At 36.9% G+C, this 13,100-nt stretch overlaps 1 protein-coding gene across 4 annotated transcripts in view; it reads left to right on the top strand.

Annotated features, from left to right (window-relative positions):
• Nucleotides 1-12,770, top strand: part of Acbd5 (acyl-CoA binding domain containing 5) — a 38,141-nt gene extending 25,371 nt beyond the window's left edge. For all 4 annotated transcript variants that reach the window (XM_005386871.2, XM_005386872.2, XM_005386874.2 and 1 more), the window contains 5 exons: nt 2,218-2,485; nt 4,266-4,465; nt 7,330-7,371; nt 7,667-7,776; nt 10,620-12,770. In XM_005386871.2, the coding sequence (XP_005386928.1) occupies nt 2,218-2,485; nt 4,266-4,465; nt 7,330-7,371; nt 7,667-7,776; nt 10,620-10,632 (633 nt within the window). In that variant the 3' untranslated portion in view covers nt 10,633-12,770. The remainder of the gene's footprint in view (nt 1-2,217; nt 2,486-4,265; nt 4,466-7,329; nt 7,372-7,666; nt 7,777-10,619) is intronic.
• The last annotated feature ends 330 nt before the right edge of the window (nt 12,771-13,100 follow it).

Here is a 13,100-nt window from a genome sequence, read left to right as displayed (position 1 = left end):
GAACTCATGAATCCTCCTGCCTCAGCCTCCCAAGTGCTGGGATTACAGGCATGTGCCACCATGCCCAGCCTTAAGGTGGACATTCTAAAAGATGGGCACTTTCACAAGTTCCCATTAATGCTGCTACTGGGGGTCTGCAGACCATGCTGGATGAAAAGCTTTAGTGCCAGTGGAATTGGCAGTGTGGTCATCAGTCTAATTCCACCTCGTCTTTTGATTTCTTCAGATACTTTTGTCATCTGCTACTTCTTTAGCTTACTATAAACTGCTGTGTTCATTTCTTGTTACCTGAGAGGGTGACAGGGTCTTCTCATTTAAGGCCATTTTCTCTAGATTGCAGACGTCCTCCTACTTCTTTGGGATTTCATCTTTTCTACCCTCTCTACACCATCCCCAACAATTATTTCTCTTCCGCTTCTTTTTTCTCAAGCTGTACACGTATCATAGCCTGCCTTTCCATCTTTGAAAGAAAATATTCGCTTGGTGATACCCTTTTTTTTTTAACCTCTCTCCTTCACTTTATGACCTGGCTGTTTGTTGTTTGTATTTATATATTGTATTCATTTATTTTAGTCAGATTTCTGCCATACATTCCAACACATCTTTTCTTGAAAATGTTGCATTGCACTGTTCTTGCAACACTTTCTTTTGTGTGATAGGTTTTTTTTCAACTTCGCAGGTTTCTTGTAGGCTTCCTCGTGAGTTACTCTTTTTCTGTTGACCCCTTAAGTTTAGTGTTCTTCAGGAAGATGAGCCTAGTTACTGCTTCCTTGGTTTCAACCATCACAGGCTGATGACTCCAGAAGTGATAAATCCAGTATTTCTCTTCCAAATGCCAGGTGCCCTTCTAGACATCCCTAGAGATCTCATGTTTACCTTACCTATAACTACCATTGTCTTTCTGTTTTCCTGAAACCTTTTCGTCAGAATTTCTTAGCTTGATGAGTATCGCTAAATTGTCCCTAGAGACTTTTCCTCATTCCCCATATTTAGCCTTTAAGTCATGTTGATTCTTTAATGTTGAGCGTTCTCAAATCACCCTATATCTCAAGTATTTTATTCATGCTATCATTATTATGACATCGTTCACTTAGATTATTCTTATTTGTTCTTCAAGTCATAGTTTCTATCATTTCTTCAAAGGCTCCCTGGCCACCTTCTTCCCAACCCCAGTGTGGTTTAGGTGCCCCTACTTTGAGCTCCTGTAGCGTATCTTTTTCATAACTTACCAAGTGATAATGTAATAGTCTTTACTGGCTCCGTTTACTTAAAGCTGTGAACTTCTTGTAAGCAGGATTCTTACCTCTTTTTTTGTAGTGTTCTTTGAGTTTATTCTGGTAACTAAGATGAGTATCACAAATAGTGATTAAAAAATAGTGTTTAAAAAATTTTACTATGGTAAAAATAATAATAATAATAATTTAGCCCAAGAATGGTGGGCTAAATGTGTTCAAAGTGAGGGGGAATATGTTTTAGGGGGATTAATAGCAATTTGTCTTTTGGTTGCTATAAGAGATTACAATTTAAAAATCGTAATCAATTTTTAAAATATTCACCAAATTTTATGGTCATTCCTTGTTTTTTTGTTTTGTTTTTGGTACTGGGAATCAAACTCAGGACCTTGCGCTTGCCAGGCAGGCACTTATGCCATAGAGCTGAATCCACAGCCCTGGGTCATTCCTTGTTGGTCTAATGTTCATAGCAGTTTCTGTCAAGTAAAAACAGTGCAGGGTGTTCTGGCACTGTGCAACTCACGGCTCTTTCCTAAAGTCAAAATGATCATGAAAAATCTGTGTTTTGAATGGATGCAGGAATCAAGGCAGCCAGGACAATGCAACTGAACACGCAGAAAAGTTCTTCTGAAACTAATTCAGAAAATGGCAGCGTGACTTCTACTGTAATAAAGAATTAAAAATTCTTTAAACATTCAGTGTGTTTTTTTGATCATACGCTGCAGGGATTTACCTATTTCTTTGATAAATGATTGACTTATGAGAAGAATTCGCTGCCAAAGCATCTCAGTTCTTCATGCATGGACGAAACATCCTGTACCCCATTTCTTTCTTACATATAGGAAGTTAAATGTGAATTCAAGAAATTTTTTAGAAAAAGAATATTTCTAATAATAACATGAAAGAACATTATTTCGATTACCATGAAACTCTGTGGTATATAAATTATAGTTCTAGTTTTTGATCAGATATTTTAAATTTGTAGTCTTCAGACAGTTTTACGTCAAACAATGGACCATTTCAGTATTACGTGAGTGGTGATCCCAACATGCCCTTGGAAAATTCTGGTTTTCCTGAAGATGTTCAAGTACCACCTGGAAATGGCAGCATTGGGACTGTGCAGATGGTAGCAGTTGAAGGAAAAGGGGAAGTGAAGCATGGAGGAGAAGATGGCAGAAGTAACAGTGGTGCACCACACCATGAGAAGCGAGGTGGAGAGAGTGAGGAGTTCTCCAATGTCAGAAGAGCGAGAGGTAAGTACTACTGTTTTCACCCTGAGAACTAAGCTCTGTAAAGTAGTAAAATGGAGCAGTTCTACTTAGAAGAGTCACTAGGACTTGCAGCATGTTGAGGCTATCTGTAAAGTTATGTTACCCTTGCATAACAATTTTTCTTTATGTCTAGTTCTCTCCTTTGACTCCATGCATGTAGCGCTGTGTTCTCTGAAGGTATCAGGGAAAATATTTCTCTTTCTGAATCTTCTATTCAGTTTTTGGAGGTGGTCATATTTCTGTTCTGCTGCCCCCTAAGCACTCACTAACTGTTCTAGCTGTGCTTTTTATTCCCTTTATAGGTAAAATTTGAATTATCTTTTTCACATTTCCCCACTTAGGTCAAAAGAGATAATTTAAAGCTCACAAATCAAAAATAGGAATGAAAGATCGTTTAACAATAGAAAGATAAATATAATAATAGTAATCACCAGGTATGATGGCTCATACCCATAATCTCTGTTATCGCACTTAGACTAAGGCAGTAGGTTCACATCCTACTAGCCATCCCGGGTAACTTAGCAAGACCCTGTCTCAAAATAAAAAATAAAGTTTAAGGGGCTGGGGATGTAGCTCAGCAGCATAAGTACTAGCCTGGCAAGTGCCTAAGTTTGATTCCCAGTACCAAAAAAAAAATTAAATAAATAAAATTTAAAGAGCCTGAAGAATGTAGCTTAATGCAGATGCCCTAGGTTCAATCCCAGTAGTGAAAACAAAAAAGAACAAAAACTCAATATGATCAAATAATAGAGTGAGAAAGAAAATTAATGTATTCATTTTGATTATTTCTGGTAAGAAATGAATAGATAGCATCAAAAAAAGAATTAAGAGGAAATATAGTTAAGGCTATTATAAAAATTTATTGTCCATGGTATAGTGTACTTTGCAGGCATGAAACCCTGGATTTAATCTCTAGCACTGAAAAAAAATTTTTTTTTTTATAGTGTCAGGTCTTTTATAATATCAGGACTTTTGTACTGAGCTACATTCCCAGCCCTTTAATTTTCTTTTTAAAATTTTTGCATTTTGAATCTGGGTTTTGTTAAGTTGTTAACTTGCCTACCCAGGATTAAATTTGTGGTCCGCCTAGTTCAGCCTCCCAGAGTGCTGAGATTATAAGCACTCACTACCATGCCTGGTCTTCTGGGCTTTTTTTTTTTCCAATCTTGTTACCTTTTTTAATTTTACTATTATTATTATTTAGAGACAGGGTTTCACTATGTAGTACAGGCTGGTCTTGGGCTCACTAGGTGCCCAAGTTGGCATCATAGTCATGTTAAACCTCTTGCCTCAGTCTTTCAAGTGCTGGGATTACAGGTGTGCCCTACTACAGCTGGCATTACCTTTTTTTAAAAGACATTTTTAGCACACATATATTATTTGTGAGTTATATGTATATAGTCACGTACTAGCCTGTTATGTATGAAGTCTTAGAAAAAAATTTTATGAATACATCAATATACATAGTTTATATAATCCTTTAATCCTAAGAGGTATTTTTTGAGACAGGGTCTTACTGTGTAGTTTAGGCTAGCCTTGAACTCACTCACTCATGTAGCCCAGGCTGGCCTCAAACTCATGGCGATCCTCCTGGCCTCAGCCTCCTTAGTGCTGGGCTTACAGGCATGTGCCTGGCTAGAAGTTTATTTTACATACTTCCTGGTAGCTTCTGCTGTACATTGGAGATTAGATCTCAAATTAAAAACAGGAAAATGACTAAAACACATGAATAAAACTGACTTACTTCCCTCTCTTCAAATAGGGCATAGGATGCCACATCTGAGTGAGGGGACCAAAGGCCGACAAGTGGGAAGTGGGGGTGATGGTGAGCGCCGGGGCTCAGACAGGGGCTCCCGAGGCAGCCTCAATGAGCAGATTGCTCTCGTGCTCATGCGGTTACAGGAGGACATGCAGAACGTCCTGCAGAGGCTTCATAAACTGGAAGCACTAACCGCTTCGCAGGTAAGCTTCCACCTTTGCCGTGCCATCTTCTGTCTGTTAGTCCTGTGAAGCAGTGCAGTCTCTGTTGATCAGATTTACACAGGTCACAAGTTTTAGTGATTGTTTTAAAAAATTCAAAAGAACCTCTTTAAAACTACTGTTTTAGGAAAGACTGACCAAGAGCTTGGCGTGATGGCACAGGCTTGTGATCTTAGCACTCTGTGTGGTTGTGGGGGGAGGATTGCAAGTTTGAGTCCAGCTTGGGTAATGTAGAGAAACCTTATTCCCAAATAAAAACTGAAAAGAGTTAGAGATATACCTCAGTACAACAGCCTGGGTTCAGTCCCCAAGTCTTGTCAAAATAAAACGGAAAAAGAAAAGAAAAGGAAAGGCAATAAATATAGCTAGTCAGTTGCAAAACCTTAAACAGAACCCAGTCATCCTGTGTCGTAGGCTAGTGGTCTTTCAACTGTGGCAGATTGCCATTCTGTTTTGAATAGAGCTAGGAAGCTATCTCTGGAGGAAGTACTAAAAGAAGAGAAAAAGGCTCACAGGAAGAGATAGGTCAGCTCATTTCCTTTGCAGTGATTACTACAGACTGAGTGTTTTCACTCAAAATGTTTAGGACCAGAGGTATTTCAGATTTTGGAATATTTCCACAGACTTTACCAGTTGAGCACCTAGAAATTTGAAATCAGAAATGCTCCAGAATTCTAAAACCTGTTAAACTGTTGAGTATCATACTGGCCCTCAAGGTTTCAGCAGATCTTAGAGCACTTTGGATTTTTGAGTTTTCAAAGTAGGGGTTCTCAACTGGTGTTATATGAGATTTTTCCTTTCAAAAGGAAAAATAAAGTTGGGAAGAGTCTGGGGATGTAGCTAAGTGGTAAAGTGCTTGCCTAGCATGTGTAAGGCTCTTTAGATCCTAAAACAAAACAAAAAACCCCCAGTAATCTATAGTAATAATAGTGAGATGAAATGATGAAACAGATTTCTATATAAGTAGGAGCTATATACAAGCTACTTGATATTTATGATTAAATATCTTTAAAGCCAAAAACAACCTTAAGTTAAAACCAGAAGTTGTAGTGCAGGTCTGCCCAGGACTCTAGCGGGCTGAGGCAGGAGGATTGCAAGTGTGAACCCAGCCTGGGCAGTTTAGCCACTTAGTGAGGTCTTGGCTCAAAACAAAAAGAGCTGCAGATGTATGTAGCTCATTGAGAAGGTCCTGGGTTCAATCCCCAGCACTGAAAAAACATTTTATTTTTTTGAGACAAGGTCTCATTATGTAGTTCAGACTGGCCTTGAACTCACTGTGTAGCCTAGGCTGTCCTCAAACTCACACAGTCCTCCTGCCTCAGCCTCTCAAGTGCTGGGATTACAGGTGTGCTGGGATTACGCCTGGCAAAAACATTTTAAATAGTTGAAAATGAAATAAAATTTAAAAATTGTGCTGGCAGTGCTGGTTACTAACAAGAAATCTTCCCTTGTTATTCCAGATCATTTTTTCCTTAGACAAATATGCATGTATAGTTCCATTCAGTAGTTTTCATTCATCCCTAGCATTTGTTAGTAGTTGTTGCTTTAATGCAGAGTAGGTAGTTACGCTTGTCACATTGGAGTTTGACCACCTTGAGTTCCATTCGGAATCATACTGATGTGACATTGGGTAGCCCAGTGTTTGTAAGTCTGCCCTTTACTACATTTATTCTGGAGAGCCATAGGTAAATTTCTGACTGAATACATTATACCTACAAAGCAGGATTACAACTATCAGCGTATTTGTTACCTTGTCATCATTCTTTAAGCACTTGGAGCATTCCGCTTAAGTATACAAGAGCTGTAACTTAACTGTTTTAGCACCTCAGTGGTCTTCAAGGACTAATGCAATCCTCAGGGACATCTCATTTAGCTTCACGTGTAAGCTACAGTCATTGGAGCCCCTAGAAATCATGTTACCCATAACAAAGAAATTTAAAAGCCTGCCTCAGCTTTCTTCCTGTTGTTACTCTGCATCACCACTGTGTCCTTGTAGCTGCTCCTGGAACATGGCAGTACATGTGCTCCATCCCTTGCTCGGCCTTTGAACTGACGTTACTTCTGTATAGAAGGCTGTTTCCCAAGTCACAGTATTGAGCCTTCATTGGCCACTCCATTTAGAATTGCTTGCAAGCTTTCTTTCCTCTGGTATGTCTTATCTCTAAGGAAACTTATCTTTGGAATCTGCCAACTTAGAATCTTAATGTCCTAAATTTTTCTGCTTAATTGATACCTTCAAAAATTTTTTAATTTTTATTTTTTTTATTTTTTGAGACAGGCTCTCACTATTTAGTTCAGGCTGGCCTTGAACTTGTGGCAGTCTTTCTGCCTCAGCCTGCTGAGTGCTGATGTACAGGTGTGCACTACCACACAGTACTTCTTTAATGATCTATAGTATCAGCAGTTTGTTTCTTACATCTAGCATATGCTTTCTGCTATAACTTGTCATGAATTGCAAAGACTAGTCTTTGGATATTGTTCACAGTCTTCATTTTAATTAATTATCAAGGCTGCAGTTCTCAAATGTGTTTGTACATTGATGGCTTGTATGGAAACAAAAGGAGTTAAGAATTGAGTAGATAATAAGACTATATAAGAAATCAGCTTAAACAGATTTGAGATTTAATGGTGATATTTTTGTATAATTTGAACTTTTGAAACATAAAATACCAAAGGTAATTATTCCACTCACAGTTTTAGAGACTCTGTCCTTTGATCACTATGGGTTCAGGATAGTCAAGATAAACTTAGCAGAAAAACAGAATAAGCTAATAGTTTAGGAAATAGAAACATTACTATATGTATTTTCATCTTGTTAAGGCTGTCACTCTCATTTCTATTTATAGGCAAAATTATCAGCATTGCAGCCCAGTAATCAGTCCTCGCAGGTAAATTTTTCTGAAATCTTAAGTGCTAGGTTTTCAAATCAGTTACAATACATTTAGATTATATGAGATTCTTAAAGCATTCCAAATGAATTGTATGTTTTACTAAATACTCTTGGGTGTTTATTTAAGTTTGTAGTACTTCTGCAAGTCTGCTTCTTGAATTATGCTTTGAAATGTAGCATAACAGGAGTGAGATTTGTTAGTGGTTTTATATTTTTAAAATTATTATTTATGTTCTTAAGTTTATACATGCAATATTGAATAAATTAGTGATAAATTTATTTTATTTTCTCAGAGACCGTCTTGGTGGCCCTTTGAGATGTCTCCTGGTGCATTAACTTTTGCTATTATATGGCCTTTTATTGCCCAATGGTTGGTGCATTTATATTATCAAAGAAGGAGAAGGTAACAGTATAGTTGTATAATTTGAAATGGTGTATATACTTTTATAACCCATAGGCAAAACTTGTAGCAGCAAATAAGGGGGGTAGGTCCATTTTCTAGATATGGTGTCATACTGAACATGCTATACTGATCCTGAGAGTAGCACTACCCTGCAAATGATATTTAAGTACTTGCTAGACTCTAAAAGAATTTCACTTAGTAGCATCTGATGGATTTGTATGCCTTTGATTTATACAAAAACATGACTATGTGTCATGTTTAAAAACTTAAATTTATTGGCATACAGAAACATGACTATGTGTCATGTTTAAAAACTTAAATTTATTGGCATACAGAAAAATGTACTTATACTCTGAAATGTAATTTGAGCTCTTTGTGATATAATCGACAGTGGAGAGGTAGCAAATAATGACTGCTTTCTCTATATATACCTTTAAATGTTAACACTGACATTTCAGAAAGATTTCAGCCTCATGTTGACTGTTTAGAATTAGGGATTACTTTAAGGTGATAGCCAGAGTTGCAATTTGTGATGAGATAGGTCTGAGGATAATTGACTAGAATCTCTGAAAGTGTCCTGAGTTCGTTGGTGATAACCTGAGGCCAAAGCCCTTGTGTTCAAGAAAATCTTCAAACCTAAAAAAATGGTCTTTTTTTAGACACTACTGAAACTGAATTACTTTGCATGGATGTGTGGACTGATCGACCATTACTTCACTTTGTGGCCTCGCTGAATATGTTTTCAGTGTTTCATCACCGGTTCCTATTAAGTAATGACAGATGGGGAATAGCAATAGGGCACTTGATAGTGATGTGCAGTAAACACATTTAAAAAATCTACAAGTTTAAATCTTCACAGGTACACTTTTCCTTTACCAGAGAAAAATTTAAAAACAATTTAAATTACAGTAGATACTTTACAGTAGACAGGCTGAAGTGCACATGATCTTAGGTGAATCATTACAAATGTTCACTGTTTATGTTAAAAGAATCTCAGCGTACAGCAGCATAGAGTTCTGAGTGAGGAGAATGGTAGAGTTAATTCCTGTTCCCTTTTCTGTTGTTTTCTGTTGCTTTTCTTTTGCGATGACGGTCAACTGTCCATTTTGCAAGTTAAACACACACACACACACACACACACACACATACACACACACACACACACACACAACTAGAGAAAGGTCCCATTCAGAGCCTGAAAAAACATTCTAAAGTTCTGAAGATAATGATTTATATTTATTTTATTACATTAATAGATTGTAATAAAATCTCCAAGAACCTTGTATAGCAAAGTACACTCCATGGGTTTTGATAAGTTTTGCAAACTTATCAGTGTTTCAGCAGCGTGTTCAGCACCTAATATTTCTGCTAGAACTTCACTCAGGCACTTTGTCTTTAGAACCACTCCCATCTGTCTTAGTTAACCATCTCAGTTCATCGAGAGCCTGTGTTTTTTTCTACTGTAGGGGTTTCCTCTTGTTAGGTGAAAATTGATTTGATTATTTAAAGTGGCACTCATGGGGCTGGGGATTTAGCTCAGCGGCACAGCGCCTGCCTGGCAAGCACAAGGTCATCAGTTCAATTCCCGGTACTGGAAAAAAACAAACAAACAAACAAAAAAAATGGCACTCATGCCATGCAGGTGTTCATAAGAGGATTGCTTCAGATATCACTCACTGAATCTGTAATGCGAACATTTCAGGCATTTTGAGTGCTGGGAAAGGGTTGGAGACTTTACAGCAGAGGAAAAGCAGAATTCACAGAATTCGGATCCTATGTGATTGTTATTTTTTATGCTAATAAGCCTACCCTTGGGCCAGGGGTATAGCTCAGTCGAACAAGTGCCTGCCTGGCAAGCACAAGGTCCTGAGTTCGAGTCCTGGTACAAAAAAAAGCCTACCCTTTTCTGGTAGCTCATTCACTCTGCTGTCATTAAAACCATCATGTCCTATGCATGATGTTCTATGCAGGGACTTAAAATTTCTGGGTTATACATCACTTTCTGGGTTATACATCACTACCTTCCCTGTCATTAAACCAAGCTCTTTCGAGGGTTAAGAGTCTGCTTCATTTATCTTTGAATCCCTGGTGCCAAGCACAATGTCTGGAAAATAATAGCTACATGATATGTGATTAAAGGAATAACGTAGATTGTTAAGCTTTTTGATTTCACAACTTTCCTGTTTTGATAAAATTGTGCATTAATTCCTCTAAATATTAATTGTATAGTTAGCCAGTTAGAAAAGGATGAGAATTTAGAAGGTAAGAGAGGAGGAATATAGATTTAAATTATTTATTAAAAGCAGAATTTAGGTGTGGTGGTGCACATCTGTAATCCTGGTACTTTGGGAGGCTGAGGCAGGAGGATCACAAGTTTGAGCCCCAGCTAGAGAATTTAGTAATACTGTCTCAAAATAAAAAATAAAAAAGGGCTGGGGATATAGATTATTATAGATGCCTGTGTCCAATAGTACTGTAACCTGTGTCCCTAGTACTACAAAAACCACAATAGTACTGTAACCTGTGTCCCTAGTACTACAAAAACCACAAAAAGCCAAAACAAAACAAAACAAAATAATAAACCCTACTGTTCGAGGGTTGGAGATATACCTCATTGGTAGAGCTATAAGACTCTGGGTTCAACCTGCTGCACTAAATTAAATACTGTTTGATCATTTCAGCCCCTGCAATTAGGTCTTTCCAACTGGACAGATAAAATAATTTCAAAAGGACCAATTTGAATGATACTGTATTATCATCCAGAGAATGGTTTTGTTTGGATGTGTTTCATATTCAGGTTGCATTTATACTCACACAAAATTGGGTTTTACTTTTTTTTTAAGAAAACTGAACTGAAGAAAACGATGTTTTCCTGAAGACTGCTGGGCCTGGATGACCTCAGAATGAACTGGATTTGGAGCTCACAAGAAAATCTTAATTACATTTGTTTTCTGTTGTCCAGTAGTTTCGTTTGTGTACATATATACATATATATTTTTTGCACTACACAAATGATAACATTTTAAGGACTAATATTTCTGATACTTGAATAATCAATCTCAACTAAATTATAAGTAGCATATATAGATTTACCTTACCCTTGAACTTGAAGGACATTAAATTATTAATTATTGTTTGGTAACATGTTTACCTAATTATCTACCATAGAGAATTATAAGCTGCTTTTCCAAGGTACAGTTGTAATAATGAGATCAGATTTATAAGTGGATATTTTTTATTTTGTAAATTGAATATGAGAAAGAATGCAATCCAAGATTTAATTTCAAATGGGGTTATATTGGTTTTATCAGTCACTGAATTGCTGTGTCAAGCAGTAGAAAATTGCTGGAAAATCTTCTCTGCATTCACATTGTGGGCTGCATATAATCTTGGGCATTCACAAATCAGTTTAGGCCTCATTATTTAACTTTACAGTTCTTTGTACTGGCCTTTGTTTTTAAAATGATTCACAGAATAGACATAACCTGCTGATGGCAGTGATGAAAAATGGGCTTGACATAGTTTTAAAAGTGTATTCTGAGGCTGCAGATGACTAATAAGATTTTAATTCAGTCATACAGATTTATTCCTTTGTAATCATTTTGCTTTAACTGAGGATATCTAGTGTCTGCTTCATAGGGTGCTTTGAAATATAAATGAAAACATATTTATACTGTTTTTATAAAAGTTAAAAAAAAGGAAACATGAAAATCACTTTTCTGCAACTGATGAATTGTACAGACTGGACTCTTAACCTCTTAGTGCCTCACTTGTTTCTTTAGGGTATAATATTTAGCTGTACCTACTTACAGGGGTATTGGAAGGATTTACAAGCTAATGGGCCATCTGCTTCCATGTGACTAATGCATGCCCAACTAATGGAAATTTAATTCCCTGCATCCCACCTCTCACCTCAAGTAAAAGGAAGACTGTTATTTAGATCCTTGAAGACTATACTTAGAGAGTCATTCTTCCTGTATACTTCCCAAAGCTCCTTGCACACTTAGGTATACCTTGTGCTTTAAAAATTTCTTTGATTCAAAAGCTTTGTAGCAAGCCAAGAATGGAGGAGCATGCCTGTAATCCCAGCACTCAGGAGACTGACGCAGGAGGACTGCTGTGAGTTCAAGGCCAGCCTGGACTGCATAGCCCAGACCCTGCCTCAAAAAAACAAAAAACACCCAAAAACAAAAAACAAAAGAAAAATTTTGTAGCAAATAAGTTTTAAGAATTGTAGGTATTATGATGTTGATTTAGCTTCATGTGTTCAAAGTTTAAGTAAGAGGGCCAGGATTAATCCATGTCTAGTATAACAGGTGGTTCTTCATTTGCCTAAAGAAAAAGTATGAGGGTTGGGGGATTTAGCTCAGCGGCACAGGACCTGCCTGGCAAGCGCAAGGTCGTGAGTTCTATTCCCGATACTGGAAAAAGTATGAGAATACAATTTTTTCTTTTTTTCTTTCATGAAACTTGTTTTATTTTTTATTCCCATCTTAATTAAAGTGTGTCTGAAAAGATCTACTAATATTTGTTATAAAAAAAAGTGTTCTCTATTTAGGAAAAACATGAAGCAAATAACTAAAATTATATGTAGAAATCAATTTGAGACCTGTGGATAGGGATTGTCTTCAAAAACCAGGTATCAGTTTGGTATCAGAATGGTGGTTGTTCTCTTAGTATATAAATAAATTGCAAGTTAAGATTGTAAAGAATTTTGTGATTAATTATAAGCAGTCAGGGGTAGCTAACTCCTAGGGATAACCCATTTTTATCTTACTCCAAAGTCTTATTTTATAGTTTGAAAAGCACTTTGCACACAATTCTTGTATATAAAAGTAAAGATGTAATTATAGGGTATACTGTTCTGCTTTGTTTAACAAGAGCCTCATTTTGAATTGACAGCTATGGTATTTTTTTAAATGATCAAATTCTTTTCTGTTTATTGTAAAGCTAAGTTAAAAATAAAAGGTTAATGCCAAATGGTATGGGTTTTATTAGTTGTTATTGTTAGTGTACTGATTATGTACCAAGGATGAAATGAGAATAGTACGAAGTCATATAAACTGATCCTAGCTGGGTGTGGTGGGGTCTGTAATCCCAGCACTTGGGAGGCTGAGGCAGAAGAATCGCTGCAAGTTTAAGCTCAGCCTGGGCTACAAAGTTAGTTCAAGGCCATCTTGAACTTCATAGAGAAACCCTGTCTCAAAAAGACCAAAGAAACCCACAAAAAACTGATCTTGACTCTAAATAAAATCATGCTGTTACATATAATTCGATAAAATCAGAAACTGGGATGGAATTTAACTCAGTTATCTGGTTTAGAG

Source organism: Chinchilla lanigera, unplaced genomic scaffold (assembly GCF_000276665.1).
Source record: "Chinchilla lanigera isolate Chin_1 unplaced genomic scaffold, ChiLan1.0 scaffold00028, whole genome shotgun sequence".
Taxonomy (NCBI): Eukaryota; Metazoa; Chordata; class Mammalia; order Rodentia; family Chinchillidae; genus Chinchilla; species Chinchilla lanigera.
Note: the sequence above shows the minus strand (reverse complement) of the source record. Positions and strands in the feature narration are given on the sequence as shown.